This window comes from Copadichromis virginalis, linkage group LG22 (assembly GCF_057382275.1).
Source record: "Copadichromis virginalis isolate Kocher_CV1m ecotype Utaka linkage group LG22, C_Virginalis_male_GT1.1, whole genome shotgun sequence".
NCBI lineage: Eukaryota > Metazoa > Chordata > Actinopteri > Cichliformes > Cichlidae > Copadichromis > Copadichromis virginalis.
In genome coordinates, this window is record NC_140638.1 from 25,885,834 (window position 1) to 25,910,916 (window position 25,083).

General features: G+C 42.1%; 2 protein-coding genes and 1 long non-coding RNA gene across 4 annotated transcripts; 1 reads left to right on the plus strand and 2 right to left on the minus strand.

Annotated features, from left to right (window-relative positions):
* Positions 1-1,920: 1,920 nt before the first annotated feature.
* On the minus strand, positions 1,921-4,362 carry LOC146683480 (ubiquitin carboxyl-terminal hydrolase 37-like). The gene is made up of 8 exons (XM_085445555.1): positions 4,101-4,362; positions 3,886-4,009; positions 3,649-3,800; positions 3,444-3,543; positions 3,228-3,304; positions 2,942-3,050; positions 2,274-2,331; positions 1,921-2,105 (listed from the first exon to the last, which is right to left on the minus strand). The coding sequence occupies exons 1-8, from the start codon at positions 4,202-4,204 to the stop codon at positions 1,921-1,923; spliced, it is 909 nt and encodes a 302-aa protein (XP_085301681.1). The 5' UTR covers positions 4,205-4,362.
* A 1,641-nt stretch (positions 4,363-6,003) lies between these two features.
* On the minus strand, positions 6,004-8,482 carry LOC146683481 (uncharacterized). Of its 2 annotated transcripts, XR_014917584.1 has the most exons (4): positions 8,033-8,482; positions 7,761-7,933; positions 7,581-7,666; positions 6,004-6,078 (listed from the first exon to the last, which is right to left on the minus strand). It is a non-coding gene; the product is annotated as an uncharacterized LOC146683481 (long non-coding RNA). The 2 variants fall into 2 exon arrangements; XR_014917583.1 differs by lacking the exon at positions 6,004-6,078 and having other exon boundaries at positions 6,895-7,666.
* Positions 8,483-19,006: 10,524 nt separating this feature from the next.
* On the plus strand, positions 19,007-22,148 carry LOC146683482 (ubiquitin carboxyl-terminal hydrolase 37-like). The gene is made up of 10 exons (XM_085446609.1): positions 19,007-19,059; positions 19,154-19,285; positions 19,377-19,500; positions 19,586-19,737; positions 19,843-19,942; positions 20,083-20,159; positions 20,337-20,445; positions 21,056-21,113; positions 21,282-21,439; positions 21,526-22,148. Exons 2-10 carry the CDS (start codon positions 19,182-19,184, stop codon positions 21,529-21,531), a joined length of 888 nt encoding a protein of 295 aa, XP_085302735.1. The 5' UTR covers positions 19,007-19,059; positions 19,154-19,181; the 3' UTR covers positions 21,532-22,148.
* The last annotated feature ends 2,935 nt before the right edge of the window (positions 22,149-25,083 follow it).

Sequence of the window (25,083 nt, forward strand, 5' to 3'; positions counted from 1 at the left end):
CTTCAAAACTCATCACTGAGCTCGATCTCTCTTTTAACACGCTGGAGACAACAATGAAAGATGACTTTCTTTCATATGCTGCTTTGAGGGCTTTGTTCGTGAATAACAACAGAATCAAAACCATCCATGAAGAGACATTTCACCCGCTGATTAATTTGGAGAAATTGGACTTCCACAAACCAGTTGGAGACTTTGTCTTCTGGATGGTTTCAGAACCTGATTTCTCTCCACTAGTTCAATCTTTTGGGAAACAAATATACAACACTGGGTCCGGGAAACCTTTTCCTGCCACTGAGGAGCTTGAAGACCCTCCATTTTTGAGGAGCTTTCCTTCAGTCTGTCAGTGAAAGGGATTTTGTTGAACCTTGAAACTGCCGTGACCCTGTCCAAAGACCAGCTGGCCACCTGGCCGGGTCAGTCATGGATATTCACAAATACCCCATAGTACTGGTGGAAAAGACATATTGAGGGAAAATCCATGTTCAGACCATGTTCAGTGTGTCGTGACACTTGCACGATGGAAGAACACACCCACTTGTTGGTGCCAGAAGAGCCACTGAGAAATTATTGTTTTAGCTGGCTCATTACAAGTCGATGGCTGCTCACCTGGAGTAGGATAAAACTCTGGAGCGAATAATTGCCCGATTTTACTGGACAGGAAACTGTTTTAGACTTAGAGCTTTTTATTGTCATTGTGCAGTTTCTTGCACAGTGAAATTGGGTAAGTGGAGAGCATAGAGCCGCTGTATCTGTGCGCACCACCATCTTGCATTTTTTGCATGTTTGGCTGGTGTCACTTTTGGACTTTGCTACCTGTAGCTAAACATTTGCAGCTAAATCATTTATTTAAAAGCAGAAGCTGCAACTGATCGAGGGAATATTTGTCTGAAAACTTAAACTGAACTCCAAGGGTACCATTGCTCCAGCTCACCATCTTTACCTGAGTGAATCAGTTTGTTGAACAATCTAAATGATTCAGAAACTTCTGTGACATCAACTTAACTAAGGCTCATTACAAGATTCACAAAACACTGCTGAATACTTTTAATATTTTTTTATTAGTTATTTTTGTTTTTGTTGTTATTTTGATTTTAATAAAACAAAATAAAATAAAGAATTAAATCATTTCTTTGGTTTTTAAATTTAATTTATTTTACAAATAAATTAATAATAATATTAATAATAATAACAACAAATTAGTGCTGTCAGTGTTAACGTCATTTTACCTAATGACGTTAACGCTGACAGCACTAATTTGTTGTTCCCAGAGAGCAAGCCAAACACTGGTCCAGAAAAGGACGATCTCTAGTAGATTTTGTTTTAACCTCCTAGGACCTGGTGTCCACATATGTAGACATAACATTTTGGGTTGTCTAGACCAAAATACAAAATTTTGCTCTTCAAAAACCTGATATCCACTTATGAGGGAGGACATGACACTGCCACTGTTCAATCGAAATTTAAAATGAATGTCCTCATATGTGGATCTCATTCTTTTGAGAAACAAAAAAAAGATAGTCTGAATCTGATGTCTTGGTTTTTACCTTCATCGGGTCCCAATCAACCTAAATGGCACAGAGAAATTAAAAATGCATGCCATGAAAGTTCAGGTCTTAGGAGGTTAAAAATGTCCCTGCTGATGAGACCAGTGAATGTGGGGCGACGGTGGCAAGAAAAAACTCCCTCCTGGAGGAAGAAATCTTGGAAGGACCAGGCTCTCTGGCAGGACCCTCCCTCCTGAGGGCAATACTTACCTATACTTGTCCTCCAGTGTGCGATGGTGGGCTGGGACGACTGCTTTTCCTTCTCAGCATGATGATGACCTTAACTTCCTTCCTTCCTTCCATTTCCTGTTTCAGAACTGAGAATGAAGACAAAACTGGTTAACAAGGTAACAGGACATTTAAAAATTCTCTCACTTCAGGATGAGATGCTGTGTCTTCTTACGTTTCTCTTGTAAAACAGGATGTAGGCCGACTGCTGCTGTTCCTCACAAACTGCAGATCCAGTTGTGTGGAGCACCTGTGCGTCATTATAGGTGAGCCAGCGATCTGATGTAGAGTGCTGACTCTCCTCAGGATGGACAGAACTACAGATGTAGTGTCCTGAAATCACATTAAGACAAATGAATCCAACTTCTGGAAGTCAACTGATTCAAGCAAACAGTGATTTTGACTTAGTGCTTCTTAGAACATCAAAAGCTTTTGTGTGTGAGTCCTTCACTGAAAAGTAGCAAGTTTCATTTTCTGTTTGTCACAAGTCTGTTGTTTTACCTGACTCTGTGCCTCCATAATGACTGATGATGCTGCAAAGACTATAACAGCCACCACCCTGAGAAGGAACAAATCCAAAGAGTGTTAGTTTCATAAAGTCTCACATCAGTGCCATAATTAAGCTGATTTGCTGAGGCTACGTCCACACTAATGCGTTTTCGTTTGAAAACGCATCGTTTTCTCTCCGCTTTGACCTCCCGTCCACACCGAGACGCCGTTTTCCTCAAGGAAAAACACAGCATCTTGAAAACGCTCTCGAAAACGCATACATTTCAAAACGGAGTTGTCCCATCGCAGTGTGGACACTCGAAAACGCAGACTTTCTAAAACGATGACGCATTTTGGTCATGTGATGCAGTCATGTGAGCAATTAAACAAAGATAAGCCGAGTGCATTAGACAGCAGTTGTTTTGATTGCTCTCAACTTTGACAGCCCTAAAAAAGATTAATATCAGTTTGTACATGCTCCGGATAGCTTTTCTTCAAATTCTGTAATTCTCACTCACTTTTGCGCATGCGCAGGACTGGAACGTAAGCGTTTTCGGCCGTTTCAATGCAGACGCACAACTATTTGAAAATGACTGAAAACGCCAGTGTGGACACAGAGTTTTCAAATCTATCCGGGCTAGTGTGGACGTAGCCTGAGACGTTCTGCAGTCTGTTTTTACCTGATTGGATGGCACCACCAAGTCCCTCTGCAGCCTGACGGGGTCATCCACCTTCTTAATCTTGTAGGTTTGTGTAAAGCCAAACCTCTTCAGATGCAAGATCAGAACTCTGGCAGAAAAGAAAAAAAACACAAACAAGGTAGAAAATAAGAAGAATGAGTGTCAAACACAAACAGAAGATGGGAGAAAACGACTGCTCAAGTATTGTCTCGAAGAACTCTGATATTTGATGCGCCACAGTTTGGAAACCTGGTCAGTCGATCAATTCTGATGTGACCTTACTCACCTTGGCAGTGTATCAAAAGACGACTTCAGTTCTGAGGCCGTCCCTCCACAATCACAGCGAAATTCTATTTCTTGTTCCTGAACAACAGCACAGAGAAGACAGGCTTTATGGTAGAAAGACATCTCAACATATGCACACACACATGCACACAAACACTAACAAAAAAGTGTGTTAAGATCGCTGATACGACAACTCTATTGGAATTTGTGATCTTACCTTCAAGTATGTCTCTAACATGTTTATAATAGACCCCTCTGGAACAAGGTCTAGAGACAAGCTGGTGAATTCCTCTTGCTGTGATGATTGGTGACCGCAGCTACACATTTCAGGAGTAACGTAGTTAAAGTAAAGATCAGGTACGTGGAAAAGAGGTATATGAAAATATTGCAACCAGCTCTGCGTTTCTGAAAGACAGGCTTACCTCTTGCATGTCCTCATGTTTTCCATTTTAAAAATGTGATGGTCTTCTACTGGGCAGCTATAACTTTGGCCCAGGAGAGCTGCGTTCCTCTCCAGGTGAGGTGTGAGCCTTTTGACCTCATCGAGGAATAATGTTAGGAATTCATGAGCGTCCTGAAAGAAAAGCAGAGAGATTTAAAACAGTACATCAAAATCAGAAGGTAAAGCAAAAAACGAAATGTCCAAATAGCTGACGCACTTTCTGTGCACTGCCGGTGTATTCAGGAGCTTGACTGCTGAATGCCTTCTTAAAAGCTCTTAGGTGGTGATCTTTAAGGCCATAATCTGTTGACTCGTGACAGTCCCTGACATCAATAAGCCTTCTGTAGAAAGGAAGGGTAAACAGACATTTCTGCTGTTAGATCTCTTTGTTCTTCAGGTTTTTGAAGAAAGTAGAAGGTTGACGTAGCGCACCTTAAGAGCTGAGCTTCTGGATCTGTGCTCCACAAAACCCCCTGACGCCTGATGTCTCTTATGAACTCCTCAATGTTGAGGAGGCTCTGCAGGCAGGAGTTCATGTAGCAGGTGTTTCCGATGTTTGGAAACCTGACACACACGCGCAACGTTTACAGTATCAGTGTAAAATAATTCATTTTCTCCACTTTGACAAAGTGAGTCTTTGTGCACCACGTGTACTCACCCGAAGCAGTCTATAGTCCCAGTTTGACTTTCTATTTTTTTCCCACCGAATGCTACACTGCTCCAAAAAGGTAAAAACACAAACACAAAATTAGGAAAGATGTCAAGATTCTGAGCAGTGTATGCGCATGTATGCATGAGCTTTGAAGTTGAAACATTTTGGAGGACGTCCAAAAGTAGTAAAAAAGATGTAAATACACAAGGTGGAAGTAAAATGCCAATAAAAGGGAAATAAAACAGCTCCAACTAAACCACTGCTATAAATATCTCCAGCAGCATTAAAGAGCGGCGCATTTCTTTACCTCTGATGAGACGTAGAAGGAATTTCCTTCTCTGCCACGTTTTGTTTGTGTAATTTCTGTTTAGAAACAAGAAAACCAACATCAGTAATGGCATAAAACAAACATACCAAGTGGGTCTCTCCATGAAAAGTGTCCAGTTAGAAAATTTGGTATTATTTCATATTATTTATCACTTCAGTGAGCTGTCAGCTCATGAAGCAGATATATAGGAATATCTTTAAATAAATTAAAAACAATTTATTCATGCTTTAAATTGAGTTTTAAAGTTTGTCCTATGAAATACAAAATCCTTCATTTGGTTTTGATCAAAATTCAGTTTTTACAGAAATCATCCATCAAGCTTCATTAAAAGATTCAAAAATGCTTATTTACCATAAAAAATATTTAGAGAAACATCCTGCAAGTCTCTTCAAACTTACCTTTCTGTGAAGAAAAAAAACGTTTAAACATCTTTGAACTTAATTTGAGGACATGGATGTGCTAAATTGCTCTTAATTCTTCGCATTTAACTGTGATGAGTAAATGCTTGATGACAGTGACTCTTTCCATAAAACATACCTTCCAGAATTTAAAAAGAAACCAGCGACACTTTTTTTGTGTCTTCACAGTGTTGCTCTCTGCCTCTGCATCGCTGTCAGTTTGCTGCAGAGGACGAACAAACATAAGTTTATTAAAAAAGTAAAGTCACTTTAAATTAACAAGTGCAATTTAAAGAGAATGTGCATTTCATATGTTTCGTGTAAAAGCAAACCGAGGAACAGCAGAGGTGTCTCCATTTTCTCTTCTTCTTTTGACCATTTTCAGCAACACAAGCATCCGGGATGCTGACGAGGACAAAAGTGTAAATGTTATTTTTCAAAGTGGAAATTTTTAACAAGGAGTACATGCTGGAGATTGCAGATAAAAATTAATAACTGTAATGGAACAAAATCATGTATTTTGTACATTTACACTCTACATTTTCAAACGCTAATCTCTGAATCAATAGAAATTATAGACAAGACTAGAAGTAGTAAAAAAGATGTAAATGCAAAACACCAATAAAAGGGAAATAAAAGAGCTCCAACTAAACCACTGCTATAAATATCTCCAGCAGCATTAAAGAGCGGCGCATTTCTTTACCTCTGATGAGACGTAGAAGGAATTTCCTTCTCTGCCACGTTTTGTTTGTGTGATTTCTGTTTAGAAACAAGAAAAGCAACATCAGTAATGGCATAAAACAAAGTATATGGTAAGAAAATACAATATCCTTCATTTGGATTCAAAATTCAGTTTTTACAGAAAAAGAAGCTTCCTTAAAAGTTTCAAAAATGCTTATTTACCATAAGAAAATATTCAGAGAAATGTGCTGCGAGTCTCTTCAAACTTACCTTTCTGTGAAAAAGAAGTTTAAACATCTTTGGACTTGATGTGATCGCAGCCAAAATCTCCTCAGCTTTGCAAAAGTTCAACTGAAAACAAGCAGTCAAAGGTTGTATATTTATAAACTTTCAGCATAGAACGTTCATACCCTGAACAGCAAACATCAGCATTATGATGTATGGGGCTCATTTGCATATTTTGGAATGTATGCTCATTTGAACTGTATGGTGCTCGTCTCCAAGCAACTGCTACAAAAACAGGTCAAGTCAAGTGGCTTTTATTGTCATTTTAACCACGTGCAGAGGTACTGTACAGAGTGAAATGAGACCGCGTTCCTCCGAGACCCTGGTGCTATATATGACATATACGGACAAACCCAGGACTACATAAAGTGCAGTGTGCATAAATTGCAAAAATAAACAAGACAAAACAGTGCAAAACTAGACAGAACAGGACGATACAGACACAAGACAATGGAAATGTGCAAAATGCTGAGTATTGTGCAAAAGTAACTTGGTGTCTGTATGTATGTGTATGAGTGTGAGATACTGCAGATAAGTGCTTGGTAGTGACATGTGTGAAGGTGTGCGTGTGCCAGTGCAGTCACTGAGTGTTCTGGGGTCTGACGGCTTGTGGGAAGAAACTTTTCCGTAGTTTGGTAGCGAGGGCCCGGATGTTCTGGGACCTCTTTCCAGAAGGCAGCAGGGTGAAGAGTGTGTTTGAAGGCTGTGTGGGGTCCTCCAGCAAGCGGGTGTTATAAGGAGGGGAGAGGGACTCCAATGATCTTCTCAGCTGCTCTCACAATCCGTTGTAGGGTACTGCGATCTAATACGCTGCAGTTACCATACCAGACAGTGATGCAGCTACTTAGGATGCTCTTGTTAGTCCCACTGTAAAAGGTGGTGAGAATGGATGGTGGGAGATGGGCTTTCCTCAGCTTCTGCTTGAAGTAGAGACGCTGCTGGGCCTTCTTGGTTATGGAGCTGGTGTTGAGGGAGCAGGAGAGGTTCTCCGCCAGGTGGACACCAAGAAATCTGGTGCTCTTGACGACCTCCACAGAGGATCCATTCATGTTAAGTGGGCAGTGATCCCACTGTGCTCTCCTGAAGTCAACAATCTCTTTTGTTTTGTCCACGTTCACAGACAGGTTGTTGACTCTACACCTCTACAGATGGCCCGCAGTGCAACCCTTCAGCTTCCTACTAGATTCACCTATATACAAATTTAAAGACCTAGGAGACTTACTTCTCGTCACAGAGTTGTAGCATTCACAAGATTTTCAGAAAACTTGAACTCAAGGTCAAGGTCACTGATATTCAAACTGACCCCAGAACTTTAGTAGATGCACCAATGGTATCAATTCAAAATCCTACGCTTCTCGTTCCATTTTTATTTCACTATCTGTAACTAAGACAAATAAACAGTATTTGAGACACAAGTCACTATTAAAGTGGTTAGTGAGACTCCACATCTGATAACAGTATAACACACTGCTTATTTATGTAAAATTGTCATCAATAAATGTGTTCAAAACAGAAGCTACACTGGCTTTAAAAGTTTTTGTTAACTCTGACTACCTGTCTGCTCTTACCTGTTTCTTTTGCTCTCTGCTGTCTTCATCCTCCATCCAACTCTACATTGTATTGTTAGGGATGACATGATGAAACTGAAGGGTGTCTGGGCACCGAAAAAAGAAAAGAAGAGAGATTGGATTAGGCTGCAGCTGGCGTGCCATTCTCTCACTTCAGGATGAGATGCTGTGTCTTCTTACGTTAATCTTGTAAAACAGGATGTAGGCTGAGTGCTGCTGTTCCTCACAAGCTGCAGATCCAGTTGTGTGCAGCACCTGTGCGTCATTATAGGTGAGCCAAGGATGTAGAGTGTGGACTCTCCTCGGGACGGACAGAATTACAGATGCAGCAGCTGTTTCCGATGTATGGAAACCTGACACACAAACAAAAGTTTACAGTATCAGTGTAAAATAATTCATTTTGTCCAGGTTGAGAAGGTGCGATTTGGTCCTTGTGCACCACGTGTACTCACCTGAAGCTGTCTGTAGTCTGAATTTTATTTTCCATTATTTATCCACCGCCCAAATGTTTCACTGCGCTACTGCAAAAAGGTAAAAACACAAACACACAATTAGACACTGAGCACTGGATGTGCATGCATGCATGAGCTTTGAAGTTTAAACTTTTTTTTATCATCAACAATTTTTATTTATTTCATTTTAAACTTCAATAACAGAGCTTAAGGATAACTACATAAATAAATAGTTTAAAAAACAAACAAACAAAAACAAAACACAACAACAAAAAAAACAAAACAAAGGGAAGTTATCCTATTCTTTCTTCGCACACCAATTCCCACACCACCACTCTGTCATTACTCCTCTGTTCTTCAAGTTACAGAAAGCCAGCTTGTAAAGGGGGACCAAATACAATCATATTGATGCAATTTGTCTAATAAACCATAAGTCACTTTTTCGTAAGACGCCAACTTAGCCATTGTCTTTAGCCGCTCTTCATAGGGAGGGGGGGTTCTTTTTCCGCCAATGTCTTAGCAGGACCCGTTTGGCCGTAGTAAGAGCCAAAATAATCCATCTTTTTGTATAACTGGAAAAATCTACAGGGAGTGCAGAATTATTAGGCAAGTTGTATTTCTGAGGAATAATTTTATTATTGAACAACAACCATGTTCTCAATGAACCCAAAAAACTCATTAATATCAAAGCTGAATGTTTTTGGAAGTAGTTTTTAGTTTGTTTTTAGTTTTAGCTATTTTAGGGGGATATCTGTGTGTGCAGGTGACTATTACTGTGCATAATTATTAGGCAACTTAACAAAAAACAAATATATACCCATTTCAATTATTTATTTTTACCAGTGAAACCAATATAACATCTCCACATTCACAAATATACATTTCTGACATTCAAAAACAAAACAAAAACAAATCAGTGACCAATATAGCCACCTTTCTTTGCAAGGACACTCAAAAGCCTGCCATCCATGGATTCTGTCAGTGTTTTGATCTGTTCACCATCAACATTGCGCGCAGCAGCAACCACAGCCTCCCAGACACTGTTCAGACAGGTGTACTGTTTTCCCTCCTTGTAAATCTCACATTTGATGATGGACCACAGGTTCTCAATGGGGTTCAGATCAGGTGAACAAGGTGGCCATGTCATTAGTTTTTCTTCTTTTATACCCTTTCTTTCCAGCCACGCTGAGGAGTACTTGGACGCGTGTGATGGAGCATTGTCCTGCATGAAAATCGTGTTTTTCTTGAAGGATTCAGACTTCTTCCTGTACCACTGCTTGAAGAAGGTGTCTTCCAGAAACTGGCAGTAGGACTGGGAGTTGAGCTTGACTCCATCCTCAACCCGAAAAGGCCCCACAAGCTCATCTTTGATGATACCAGCCCAAACCAGTACTCCACCTCCACCTTGCTGGCATCTGAGTCGGACTGGAGCTCTCTGCCCTTTACCAATCCAGCCACGGGCCCATCCATCTGGCTCATGTTAAGGTTCAAATATTGAGGAAGGAGAGTAAACACAACCATGGTCCAGAAGAGCTTGGTCAGACAATTGATTTTAATGAATACACGCGTGGGAAGACCAGTTCCGTTCACAGACAGGGCTGATCTCCGACTTAATCAAAGCATAAACAGATTTTTTATACCATCAGGGCTTGAACTTACTGACGCCCCCCTCATCAAGACTCACTCTCATGTCATCAGTCCATAAAACCTTAGAAAAATCAATCTTGAGATGTTTCTTGGCCCAGTCTTGACGTTTCAGCTTGTGTGTCTTGTTCTGTGGTGGTCGTCTTTCAGCCTTTCTTACCTTGGCCATGTCTCTGAGTATTGCACACCTTGTGCTTTTGGGCACTCCAGTGATGTTGCAGCTCTGAAATATGGCCAAACTGGTGGCAAGTGGCATCTTGGCAGCTGCACGCTTGACTTTTCTCAGTTCATGGGCAGTTATTTTGCGCCTTGGTTTTTCCACATGCTTCTTGCAACCCTGTTGACTATTTTGAATGAAACGCTTGATTGTTCGATGATCACGCTTCAGAAGCTTTGCAATTTTGAGACTGCTGCATCCCTCTGCAAGATATCTCACTATTTTTGACTTTTCTGAGCCTGTCAAGTTCTTCTTTTGACCCATTTTGCCAAAGGAAAGGACGTTGCCTAATAATTATGCACACCTGATATAGGGTGTTGATGTCATTAGACCACACCCCTTCTCATTACAGAGATGCACATCACCTAATATGCTTAATTGGTAGTAGGCTTTCGAGCCTATACAGCTTGGAGTAAGACAACATGCATGAAGAGGATGATGTGGACAAAATACTCATTTGCCTAATAATTCTGCACTCCCTGTACATCAGAAATTTCCGTGGTTATACCAAGTATGGACTGTTTTGGTGAGATAACAAATCTCCTTTTTAAAACACTGAAAATTACCTCCATTATATTTTCCCACCAATCCCGAAGTGCCGAACAGCTCCATAAGATATGTAAAATCAAAGCATTTTGACCATCACATCTCCAACATTCGTCCGTAGAGGCCAGGTTCCATTTATACAATTGTTGCGGTGTTCGATGCCACCTATGGATTATCTTAAATTGAATCAATCTACTGCCTGTTTCTTTATACATAGTATTAATATTTTGAAAACATGAATCCCATTCAACTGAAGATATGTCCAATGCCATGCCCTGGGCCCAGTAGCCCTTAACTTTAAGGAGAGGGTCAGCTGACCGTTCTTGCAATAAGTGATAAATCTTAGAGGTAATGCCTTTACCCAAGGATGATCTTGAGAGCAGGACTTCCACAGGGCTGCCCACAGGACAACTCAAAGGGGTTCCCAGCCACTTCGATAATGAACTATGTATTTGGACATATCTCCAGAATTGATTACGCTGCAACTTATATAACTCCACAATTTTATCAAAGCTTAAAAAACATTTAGTCCCACAGTCAAATAAATCTGATACATTAAGGATGCCTGCTTTACGGCACTGTAACCAGTCAACCGATGTCCCTCCAATTAAAATTATTTTATTACTCCATAAGGTTGCCGAAGGTGATTTAATAAAGTCCCAGCGACCTGCCCTATGTAATTTAAACCACAATATCTTTGCAATTATAGGATGGGTAGTTTTATGACTGGTATCAAACAGCTCCCTCCAAGGAGAAATACCGCCATTAACTTCCGTCTCTATATGGGACCAGATGGGTTTAACTGGTGCAGTAGGTAACCAAGCTCTAAGTTGTTTCACGTTCATCACCCAATAATACCACTGGAAATTAGGCAATGAAAAACCTCCTTGTTTTGCACTCGCTTGAAGTTTCTTAATACTTAAACGATGTGGTGAGCTATCCCAAAGAAACTGCCGCATTAAAAAGTCTAGATCTTTGAAATACTTATCTGGAATGTGTAATGGAATATTAGATAAAATATAAAAGATCATGGGTGCAGTCATCATCTTAATACAACTAATTTTACCCCATATTGTGAGACACACTCTGGACCATCTACCAAATTCCATTTTTATCCTTTCAAACATTGGCTCCATATTTGCTCGAACCATCTTAGTGTAATCCGAGGTAATTTGTATCCCCAAATACCTCAAACCATTCACGGACCACAGAAACTCCCTGTCACGGCGAGTGAGATAAGCCGTATAAAAATAATAAATGAGGATCCAATCGCAGGCAGTAGTGGAGGAGTGAAGGTGGTTTATTGGACACGAAATAAATATAGACAAACAGCAAATGGAGCACAAACTAAACTAGACTGGAGACAACTAAACTACTGAATACGAACCGGAACTCAAACATGAAGCAAGGTGGACGACGGTACAAGATGGTGACGGCAGGGAACACACGGATGAAACATGGTGGAAAACACAGACAGACCAGCAACTACAATGACAGAGGACACGACTTAAATACACACAGAGAAACACAGGGGAATTACACACAGGTGGTGGACACAGCTGGGAATAATCAACAAGACGAGACAGAGGTAAAACTGAACACACTCACATGGGACGCAGACCTTCACAATAAAACAGGAAACGAGAACACTACACCAAGACGCAGACCTGACACTGAGACAGACAGAATGACACATGGAACCTGAACTAAACTAAACGTGAGATACAACCGAGAACAAATCCTTAAACATGAATAAACAGAAACATAGAATTCTAATAATAATAATAATAATAATAATAATAATAGGGCAGCACGGTGGCACGGTGGTTAGCACTGTTGCCGCACAGCAAGAAGGTCCTGAGTTCAATTCCACCATCAGGCCGGGGTCTTTCTGTGTGGAGTTTGCATGTTCTCCCCGTGTTTGCGTGGGTTCTCTCCGGGTACTCCGGCTTCCTCCCACCGTCCAAAGACATGCAGCTTGTGGGGATAGGTTAATTGGATAATCCAAATTGTCACTAGGTGTGAATGTGCGAATGAATGTGAGTGCGAATGGTTGTCTGTCCCTGTGTGTTGGCCCTGCGACAGACTGGCGACCTGTCCAGGGTGTACCCCGCCTCTCGCTCTATGACAGCTGGGATAGGCTCCAGCGCCCCCCGCGACCCTGAAAAGGACAAGCGGAAGCGAATGGATGGATGGATGGATGGATGGAATAATAATAATAATAATACTCATAACGCCCAAAACCACAACAAACATTCAAAAATAAACTAATCAATCAAAACTCAAAATACTGGGTCGAAACTGACCCAGAACCATGACAGTACCCCCCCCCCACCTCCAAGGGCTGGCCCCCGACAGCCCTTGGACAACAAAAAGACAGCAACAAAACAGAGCACCAGACCAGGGTGGGTGGAGGGGGTCAAGGAAGGAGGGTACGAAACCAAAAACAAGGGGCTGAAGCCCAACCAGATGAAGGCGGAGCTGAAGCCGGACCAAACGAAGGCGGAGCCGGACCAGATGAAGGCCAAAACCAGTCCAAAAACACAAGAAAACAGTCCACGAACACAGGAAAACAGATCAAAAACAAAACCAAACTAGAGCTCAACAAGAGTCTAAGAAAAGTTCAGGGGGTCGACAACACAAGGACCAAGACAGTTCTGGAGGCCGGCCGTGCACACGGCAACGGCGGCGACGGGCAAACAGTTCTGGAGGCCGACCGTGCACACGGCAACGGCGGTGATGGGCAAACAGTTCTGGAGGCCGACCACTTGGAAGGCAGTGGCGGCCACTGAGCAGGTCCGGAGGTCGGCCGCGATGCCAGCGGCGGCGACGAACTCTTTCCGGAGGCCGTCCCCGAAGGCCATGATGCCAACTTAGAGGCCCGGAAAACGGCCGGCAGAGGCGAGGCAGAACGGGTCGAGCTGGCTCTGATGGCGGTGTGGCAACCGCAGGACCAGACGAGGCAGGACCAGACGAAGACGAGGCAGGACCAGACGAAGGCGGAGCTGAAGCCGAACCAGATGAAGGCGGAGCTGAAGCCGGACCAAACGAAGACGAGGCAGGGCCAGACGAAGGTGGAGCCGGACCAGATGAAGGCACGGAGGCTGGACCAGGCGTGGATGAAGGCACGGCAGCGGGACGGCTGCGGAACCAGACAGTGGTGATGCTGCAGGCAGTGATGCTGCAGGAGGTGATGTGGATGCAGGCAACGGTGTAGAAGCCACAGGGGATGATTCAGCAGGTGGTGGCTAAACAAACTTCCCCGGACCGTCAGCAGACGTGAGGATGTGCTTGCTGGGTCCTCCAGGACCCCCAGCAGACGAGGCATGGTGCTGGCTGGGCTCCTCAGACCCACCATCTGACTTGGCTTGAGGCTGGACGGGCAACTCGGGCCCCCCAGCTGACGACAGTTGAGGCTGGCTGGGTTCACCTGAACCCCCAGCTAACATGGCTTGAGACTGGACGGGCCCCTCTGGCCCGCCAGTGGAAACAGACACTGAAGCAGCAGGCACGGAGACCTCTGCCAGTGTGGACACTGGCTGGGACTGAGCAGCACAGTGGCTAGACTCAGGCAGCAACAGTGGGATGCAGTCCTCAGAGGGCTGAAAGTGTTCCCCAATACACTCAGCAGAGGACGGAGGCGGACGGGTGAACTCACTTGAACTCTCAGGGGGTGCTGAGAGCTGAGACTGTTCTGGTGAGTTCTCCGGTGAGGCTGCTGGCACTGGCGTCTTGACCTCTAGGGGTCCAGAGTTGGCTGGTGACTGACACCCAGCCTCTGGGGAGGCCCTAGAGGGAGCAACTGTCTCTGACATGGCCAGCTTAAGAGAACCAGCAGATATTGTGGTGAAGTGTGTTCCCTGCTTTGAATGAGATAGTGAGGATGGTGGCTGAGTAAACGAGCGGACAGACAGCTGAACTGGTGGCGACAGAGCAATAGGCAGCGAAGCGGCTACAGAGTGACCTACAGGTAGCGGAGACGACTGTAGTGGAGTTGTAATAAGTGGTGGAGTGGGTGACTGAACTGAGGGCAGCGCGGCTGCTGACTGAACTGAGGGCAGCATTACAGGCCTGGCATTTGACTGGGATGGAAGTGAGGATGGGACAATGGAGCGGACACGGTCATAAACATGGAACGAGGGTTCAGAACAGGCAGTCTTAGAAGCTATGGCCATGGGTGAGAAATCATTGTTATCCTCAGTAGAAACACAAAAAATTGCGGTAGCGGCGGGGGGGTGTAGGTGAAGCTCGTGGAGAACGAAACTCTGCACGAGTGGATGCAGAGAGTCCAATAGCCAGGGATAACCGGAAATAAGGTGTTGTAGGTTGGCTTCCACAGTGTAAAGAGAGGCGTCTCCCTCATGCTCTAACCACTGGTTAATTAATCTAGAAGCAGAGTCAATAACGGCCTCCCGAAGCTCCCTGGGTGGACTGAATGCCGCTGGATCCATAGCTGGCTGGTCCGTACTGTCACGGCGAGTGAGATAAGCCGTATAAAAATAATAAATGAGGATCAATCGCAGGCAGTAGTGGAGGAGTGAAGGTGGTTTATTGGACACGAAATAAATATAGACAAACAGCAAATGGAGCACAAACTAAACTAGACTGGAGACAACTAAACTACTGAATACGAACCGGAACTCAAACATGAAGCAAGGTGGACGACGGTACAAGATGGTGACGGCAGGGAACACACGGATGAAACATGGTGGAAAACACAGACGGACCAGCAACTACAATGACAGAGGACACGACTTAAATACACACAGAGAAACACAGGGGAATTACACACAGGTGGTGGACACAGCTGGGAATAATCAACAAGACGAAACAGAGGTAAAACTGAACACACTCACATGGGACGCAGACCTTCACAATAAAACAGGAAACGAGAACACTACACCAGACCTGACACAGAGACAGACAGAATGACACATGGAACCTGAACTAAACTAAACGTGAGATACAACCGAGAACAAATCCTTAAACATGAATAAACAGAAACATAGAATTCTAATAATAATAATAATAATAATACTCATAGCGCCCAAAACCACAACAAACATTCAAAAATAAACTAATCAATCAAAACTCAAAATACTGGGTCGAAACTGACCCAGAACCATGACACTCCCAACTGTTTAAATAAAGTATGGGGGCAGTGTCCTGACATAGGCATTGCCTCTGATTTATCCCAGTTGACGCGATACCCTGAAAGCAGCGTAAAGCTTTCTATACATTCTAATAGGGCTGGAATTGACTTCCCAGGCTGGGTCATAAGTAACAACACATCATCTGTATATAATAGAAGCTTATGTTGACTATTACCCATCGAAATTTCAAATATATTTACATTATTTCTCAGTTTTTGTGCCAAAGGCTCTATAGCAATTACAAAAAGACCGGGGCTAAGGGGACAACCCATTTTTGTGGATCTCAGTAAAAGGAATAGGTCTGATATGAGCCCATTCGTCAATACTCGCGCTGAAGGCGAATCATATAATATCTTTATCCACCTAATAAAATTGTCACCAAAACCAAACTTTTCTAATGTCTTAAACAGATAATCCCACTCAACACAATCAAAAGCTTTTGCAGCATCCAGCGATAGGGCCACTGTTGGATATACTGAATCATATACATAATTTTGCAAATTAACCAACCGCCTAATATTATCTGAACCATAGCGGTTTGGAACAAAACCAGATTGGTCTGCATGAATTATTTTCGCCATTACTACTTTTAATCGACCCGCTAAGACCTTTGCCAAGATTTTTTGGTCAGAATTCAGCAAAGATATGGGGCGGTAACCACTTGGGTCTAAAGGGTCTTTCCCAGTTTTAAGAATAAATGTTATAAGTCCAGAGTGCATTGACTGAGGTAATGAGCCTACTTTGAACGCCTCATTATAAACATCGAGCAACAGGGGACTTAACATATCCTCAAATGCTCTATAGAAATCCAATGGTAACCCATCTAATCCTGGAGCTTTATTAAGTGGCATACTGTTAATTGCACGGGTAATCTCCTCCACTGTAATTGGAGCATCTATAATCAGTGGGACTAACAAGAGCATCCTAAGTAGCTGCATCACTGTCTGGTATGGTAACTGCAGCGTATTAGATCGCAGTACCCTACAACGGATTGTGAGAGCAGCTGAGAAGATCATTGGAGTCCCTCTCCCCTCCTTATAACACCCGCTTGCTGGAGGACCCCACACAGCCTTCAAACACACTCTTCACCCTGCTGCCTTCTGGAAAGAGGTCCCAGAACATCCGGGCCCTCGCTACCAAACTACGGAAAAGTTTCTTCCCACAAGCCGTCAGACCCCTGAACACTCAGTGACTGCACTGGCACACGCACACCTTCACACATGTCACTACCAAGCACTTATCTGCAGTATCTCACACTCATACACATACATACAGACACCAAGTTACTTTTGCACAATACTCAGCATTTTGCACATTTCCATTGTCTTGTGTCTGTATCGTCCTGTTCTGTCTAGTTTTGCACTGTTTTGTCTTGTTTATTTTTGCAATTTATGCACACTGCACTTTATGTAGTCCTGGGTTTGTCCGTATATGTCATATATAGCACCAGGGTCTCGGAGGAACGCGGTCTCATTTCACTCTGTACAGTACCTCTGCACGTGGTTAAAATGACAATAAAAGCCACTTGACTTGACCTGTTTTTTGTAGCAGTTGCTTGGAGACGAGCACCATACAGTTCAAATGAGCATTCATTCCAAAATATGCAAATGAGCCCCATACATCATAATGCTGATGTTTGCTGTTCAGGGTATGAACGTTCTATGCTGAAAGTTTATAAATATACAACCTTTGACTGCTTGTTTTCAGTTGAACTTTTGCAAAGCTGAGGAGATTTTGGCTGCGATCACATCAAGTCCAAAGATGTTTAAACTTCTTTTTCACAGAAAGGTAAGTTTGAAGAGACTCGCAGCACATTTCTCTGAATGTTTTCTTATGGTAAATAAGCATTTTTGAAACTTTTAAGGAAGCTTCTTGGATGATTTCTGTAAAAACTGAATTTTGAATCCAAATGAAGGATATTGTATTTTCTTACCATATACTTTGTTTTATGCCATTACTGATGTTGCTTTTCTTGTTTCTAAACAGAAATCACACAAACAAAACGTGGCAGAGAAGGAAATTCCTTCTACGTCTCATCAGAGGTAAAGAAATGCGCCGCTCTTTAATGCTGCTGGAGATATTTATAGCAGTGGTTTAGTTGGAGCTGTTTTATTTCCCTTTTATTGGTGTTTTGCATTTACATCTTTTTTACTACTTCTAGTCTTGTCTATAATTTCTATTGATTCAGAGATTAGCGTTTGAAAATGTAGAGTGTAAATGTACAAAATACATGATTTTGTTCCATTACAGTTATTAATTTTTATCTGCAATCTCCAGCATGTACTCCTTGTTAAAAATTTCCACTTTGAAAAATAACATTTACACTTTTGTCCTCATCAGCATCCCGGATGCTTGTGTTGCTGAAAATGGTCAAAAGAAGAAGAGAAAATGGAGACACCTCTGCTGTTCCTCGGTTTGCTTTTACACGAAACATATGAAATGCACATTCTCTTTAAATTGCACTTGTTAATTTAAAGTGACTTTACTTTTTTAATAAACTTATGTTTGTTCGTCCTCTGCAGCAAACTGACAGCGATGCAGAGGCAGAGAGCAACACTGTGAAGACACAAAAAAAGTGTCGCTGGTTTCTTTTTAAATTCTGGAAGGTATGTTTTATGGAAAGAGTCACTGTCATCAAGCATTTACTCACCACAGTTAAATGCGAAGAATTAAGAGCAATTTAGCACATCCATGTCCTCAAATTAAGTTCAAAGATGTTTAAAGGTTGTTTTTTTTTTCACAGAAAGGTAAGTTTGAAGAGACTTGCAGGATGTTTCTCTAAATATTTTTTATGGTAAATAAGCATTTTTGAATCTTTTAATGAAGCTTGATGGATGATTTCTGTAAAAACTGAATTTTGATCAAAACCAAATGAAGGATTTTGTATTTCATAGGACAAACTTTAAAACTCAATTTAAAGCATGAATAAATTGTTTTTATTTTATTTAAAGATATTCCTATATATCTGCTTCATGAGCTGACAGCTCACTAAAGTGATAAATAATATGAAATAATACCAAATTTTCTAACTGGACACTTTTCATGGAGAGACTCCCTTGGTATGTTTGTTTTATGCCATTACTGATGTTGGTTTTCTTGTTTCTAAACAGAAATTACACAAACAAAACGTGGCAGAGAAGGAAATTCCTTCTACGTCTCATCAGAGGTAAAGAAATGCGCCGCTCTTTAATGCTGCTGGAGATATTTATAGCAGTGGTTTAGTTGGAGCTCTTTTATTTCCCTTTTATTGGCATTTTTCTTCCACCTTGTGTATTTACATCTTTTTTACTACTTTTGGACGTCCTCCAAAATGTTTCAACTTCAAAGCTCATGCATACATGCGCATACACTGCTCAGAATCTTGACATCTTTCCTAATTTTGTGTTTGTGTTTTTACCTTTTTGGAGCAGTGTAGCATGCGGTGGGAAAAAAATAGAAAGTCAAACTGGGACTATAGACTGCTTCGGGTGAGTACACGTGGTGCACAAAGACTCACTTTGTCAAAGTGGAGAAAATGAATTATTTTACACTGATACTGTAAACGTTGCGCGTGTGTGTCAGGTTTCCAAACATCGGAAACAGCTGCTACATGAACTCCTGCCTGCAGAGCCTCCTCAACATTGAGGAGTTCATAAGAGACATCAGGCGTCAGGGGGTTTTGTGGAGCACAGATCCAGAAGCTCAGCTCTTAAGGTGCGCTACGTCAACCTTCTACTTTCTTCAAAAACCTGAAGAACAAAGAGATCTAACAGCAGAAATGTCTGTTTACCCTTCCTTTCTACAGAAGGCTTATTGATGTCAGGGACTGTCACGAGTCAACAGATTATGGCCTTAAAGATCACCACCTAAGAGCTTTTAAGAAGGCATTCAGCAGTCAAGCTCCTGAATACACCGGCAGTGCACAGAAAGTGCGTCAGCTATTTGGACATTTCGTTTTTTGCTTTACCTTCTGATTTTGATGTACTGTTTTAAATCTCTCTGCTTTTCTTTCAGGACGCTCATGAATTCCTAACATTATTCCTCGATGAGGTCAAAAGGCTCACACCTCACCTGGAGAGGAACGCAGCTCTCCTGGGCCAAAGTTATAGCTGCCCAGTAGAAGACCATCACATTTTTAAAATGGAAAACATGAGGACATGCAAGAGGTAAGCCTGTCTTTCAGAAACGCAGAGCTGGTTGCAATATTTTCATATACCTCTTTTCCACGTACCTGATCTTTACTTTAACTACGTTACTCCTGAAATGTGTAGCTGCGGTCACCAATCATCACAGCAAGAGGAATTCACCAGCTTGTCTCTAGACCTTGTTCCAGAGGGGTCTGTGATAAACATGTTAGAGACATACTTGAAGGTAAGATCACAAATTCCAATAGAGTTGTCGTATCAGCGATCTTAACACACCTTTTTTGTTAGTGTTTGTGTGCATGTGTGTGTGCATATGTTGAGATTTCTTTCTACCATAAAGCCTGTTTTCTCTGTGCTGTTGCTCAGGAACAAGAAATAGAATTTCGCTGTGATTGTGGAGGGACGGCCTCAGAACTGAAGTCGTCTTTTGATACACTGCCAAGGTGAGTAAGGTCACATCAGAATTGATCGACTGACCAGGTTTCCAAACTGTGGCGCATCAAATATCAGAGTTCTTCGAGACAATACTTGAGCAGTCGTTTTCTCCCATCTTCTGTTTGTGTTTGACACTCATTCTTCTTATTTTCTACCTTGTTTGTGTTTTTTTTCTTTTCTGCCAGAGTTCTGATCTTGCATCTGAAGAGGTTTGGCTTTACACAAACCTACAAGATTAAGAAGGTGGATGACCCCGTCAGGCTGCAGAGGGACTTGGTGGTGCCATCCAATCAGGTAAAAACAGACTGCAGAACGTCTCAGGCTACGTCCACACTAGCCCGGATAGATTTGAAAACTCCGTGTCCACACTGGCGTTTTCAGTCATTTTCAAATAGTTGTGCGTCTGCATTGAAACGGCCGAAAACGCTTACGTTCCAGTCCTGCGCATGCGCAAAAGTGAGTGAGAATTACAGAATTTGAAGAAAAGCTATCCGGAGCATGTACAAACTGATATTAATCTTTTTTAGGGCTGTCAAAGTTGAGAGCAATCAAAACAACTGCTGTCTAATGCACTCGGCTTATCTTTGTTTAATTGCTCACATGACTGCATCACATGACCAAAATGCGTCATCGTTTTAGAAAGTCTGCGTTTTCGAGTGTCCACACTGCGATGGGACAACTCCGTTTTGAAATGTATGCGTTTTCGAGAGCGTTTTCAAGATGCTGTGTTTTTCCTTGAGGAAAACGCCGTCTCGGTGTGGACGGGAGGTCAAAGCGGAGAGAAAACGATGCGTTTTCAAACGAAAACGCATTAGTGTGGACGTAGCCTCAGCAAATCAGCTTAATTATGGCACTGATGTGAGACTTTATGAAACTAACACTCTTTGGATTTGTTCCTTCTCAGGGTGGTGGCTGTTATAGTCTTTGCAGCATCATCAGTCATTATGGAGGCACAGAGTCAGGTAAAACAACAGACTTGTGACAAACAGAAAATGAAACTTGCTACTTTTCAGTGAAGGACTCACACACAAAAGCTTTTGATGTTCTAAGAAGCACTAAGTCAAAATCACTGTTTGCTTGAATCAGTTGACTTCCAGAAGTTGGATTCATTTGTCTTAATGTGATTTCAGGACACTACATCTGTAGTTCTGTCCATCCTGAGGAGAGTCAGCACTCTACATCAGATCGCTGGCTCACCTATAATGACGCACAGGTGCTCCACACAACTGGATCTGCAGTTTGTGAGGAACAGCAGCAGTCGGCCTACATCCTGTTTTACAAGAGAAACGTAAGAAGACACAGCATCTCATCCTGAAGTGAGAGAATTTTTAAATGTCCTGTTACCTTGTTAACCAGTTTTGTCTTCATTCTCAGTTCTGAAACAGGAAATGGAAGGAAGGAAGGAAGTTAAGGTCATCATCATGCTGAGAAGGAAAAGCAGTCGTCCCAGCCCACCATCGCACACTGGAGGACAAGTATAGGTAAGTATTGCCCTCAGGAGGGAGGGTCCTGCCAGAGAGCCTGGTCCTCCCAAGATTTCTTCCTCCAGGAGGGAGTTTTTTCTTGCCACCGTCGCCCCACATTCACTGGTCTCATCAGCAGGGACATTTTTAACCTCCTAAGACCTGAACTTTCATGGCATGCATTTTTAATTCCTCTGTGCCATTTAGGTTGATTGGGACCCGATGAAGGTAAAAACCAAGACATCAGATTCAGACTATCTTTTTTTTGTTTCTCAAAAGAATGAGATCCACATATGAGGACATTCATTTTAAATTTCGATTGAACAGTGGCAGTGTCATGTCCTCCCTCATAAGTGGATATCAGGTTTTTGAAGAGCAAAATTTTGTATTTTGGTCTAGACAACCCAAAATGTTATGTCTACATATGTGGACACCAGGTCCTAGGAGGTTAAAACAAAATCTACTAGAGATCGTCCTTTTCTGGACCAGTGTTTGGCTTGCTCTCTGGGAACAACAAATTAGTGCTGTCAGCGTTAACGTCATTAGGTAAAATGACGTTAACACTGACAGCACTAATTTGTTGTTATTATTATTAATATTATTATTAATTTATTTGTAAAATAAATTAAATAAAAAAAAACAAAAATGATTTAATTCTTTATTTTATTTTGTTTTATTAAAATCAAAATAACAACAAAAACAAAAATAACTAATAAAAAAATATTAAAAGTATTCAGCAGTGTTTTGTGAATCTTGTAATGAGCCTTAGTTAAGTTGATGTCACAGAAGTTTCTGAATCATTTAGATTGTTCAACAAACTGATTCACTCAGGTAAAGATGGTGAGCTGGAGCAATGGTACCCTTGGAGTTCAGTTTAAGTTTTCAGACAAATATTCCCTCGATCAGTTGCAGCTTCTGCTTTTAAATAAATGATTTAGCTGCAAATGTTTAGCTACAGGTAGCAAAGTCCAAAAGTGACACCAGCCAAACATGCAAAAAATGCAAGATGGTGGTGCGCACAGATACAGCGGCTCTATGCTCTCCACTTACCCAATTTCACTGTGCAAGAAACTGCACAATGACAATAAAAAGCTCTAAGTCTAAAACAGTTTCCTGTCCAGTAAAATCGGGCAATTATTCGCTCCAGAGTTTTATCCTACTCCAGGTGAGCAGCCATCGACTTGTAATGAGCCAGCTAAAACAATAATTTCTCAGTGGCTCTTCTGGCACCAACAAGTGGGTGTGTTCTTCCATCGTGCAAGTGTCACGACACACTGAACATGGTCTGAACATGGATTTTCCCTCAATATTTCTTTTCCACCAGTACTATGGGGTATTTGTGAATATCCATGACTGACCCGGCCAGGTGGCCAGCTGGTCTTTGGACAGGGTCACGGCAGTTTCAAGGTTCAACAAAATCCCTTTCACTGACAGACTGAAGGAAAGCTCCTCAAAAATGGAGGGTCTTCAAGCTCCTCAGTGGCAGGAAAAGGTTTCCCGGACCCAGTGTTGTATATTTGTTTCCCAAAAGATTGAACTAGTGGAGAGAAATCAGGTTCTGAAACCATCCAGAGGACAAAGTCTCCAACTGGTTTGTGGAAGTCCAGTTTCTCCAAATTAATCAGCGGGTGAAATGTCTCTTCATGGATGGTTTTGATTCTGTTGTTATTCACGAACAAAGCCCTCAAAGCAGCATATGAAAGAAAGTCATCTTTCATTGTTGTCTCCAGCGTGTTAAAAGAGAGATCGAGCTCAGTGATGAGTTTTGAAGCGGCTGCAGGGACTTCTCCAAGGTTTTGGCTCGAACAGTCGAAGGATGTTGTTCACAGTGGTGACACTGTTGACTGGTGATTGACAAGCACTGAGATACTAACATGACAAACACAAGAAACATCATGACTTATTCTCCTGAGTGCCTGCAAAACACAAACACAAAATCAAACTCAAAGCTTTTCTCTCAGGTGCTGGTGTGGCACAATCTAATGATAAAAAAGGTCATGCTAACAGCTTTTGGAGCACAGCTGCACAAAATAACAGCTTTTGGAGCACAAAATGCATTACAGGTAAACCCAGTACCCAAACATGTTAACAAGGATAAAGAAAAAATCTGAAACAAAAGCAGGTAGTGTGGTGATTTATGTTGTGAGGATGCTTTCACTCCCATCAAAGTCACCCAGTGTTGAGAACCCAAATGAGCCCAAAAACCTCAAGTGGCTGCAACCAACAGCGAATGTCAAGAAGTGGATACTTGCATGTTGAGCCAGAAACATGCAGAAAACCCAAAAGAGGCAAGACAGCACATCTTGGTCCCACTCAGGCAGTACGAACACCTGGAAAGAGGAGCCCACAGTTCAGACCCAAGGTCACTGGTAAGGACGCCAGCCAGTTATAAGTCTAGTTTTAATTTTCATTTTAGTGTTATGGCCTTTCTAAGGGTGGCCAGACCATAATATGAGGGTGATCCACCCCTGTCTGACCCCAAGCAGCACATCACACAACCAGTACAATTTTGATGGTGATTTTTTTTCACAGTGATTGAATTCTAACAAAGGAAAGGAGCGAACTATAGCTTCGGGGTGGACCCCAAAACAACAAACAAAAGGGACCGTATCTAAAGGATGTACAAAACTTATTTATGAAAAGAATAAAACCAAATGACAATGTCTTATCTCCCTAACTAAGAAAAACATGAGAAAAGGGTAATCAAATAAAAAGGCAGTCCACCCCTACATGCTCCTGTATAAAGAGACGGGTAACACAAAGCCTGCAGGTTGAGGTCCATGGCGGTGTCATCTTATATGTTGTCTCCAGGTCATTAGCCAATCTGTATGGGCCGTCCCATGGATGCACCAATCACGGAAAGGCACCTGCACACTCAGATTTACATATGAGACAACATTACGACAACAGTCGTAACATTAACTAAAAATGTTTTTCACCATCTCGTTTTAACTTCTGGTTTAGCTTCAGCTAACTAAAACTAAATGGACCTTGGAAATAATCACATCTTAATAGAGTGAACCATAGACTGTATAAAAAATAGGACCATTGCAACTTGACTGCAGCACTTCACCCTTTCACATAGTCCCAGCTCTTCTCTGTCATGTTTTATGGTGCTGCAAATGTCTTCAGTTGGTGAAAGGTCTGGGCTGCTGGTGTCTTGTTGTGCTTGCTATGCATCCCTGACTCGTTTCTTCTTTCTGCATCAAGTAAGGAATGTAGTGAAAGTTCCCAAGAGGTTAAAAACAGCACTGAAAAAATGCCATCAGACCTGAGTTGGGACACTTGGATTATGGAGCTTCTGGACCAAGAGAGTGGATGGGAGCATGTGTTTAACAAGTAAGAGTATAACGTCCCCCAAAATGTCCCTAACTAAGAAAAACATGAGAAAAGGGTAATCAAATAAAAAGGCAGTCCACCCCTACATGCTCCTGTATAAAGAAACAGGTAACACAAAGCCTGCAGGTTG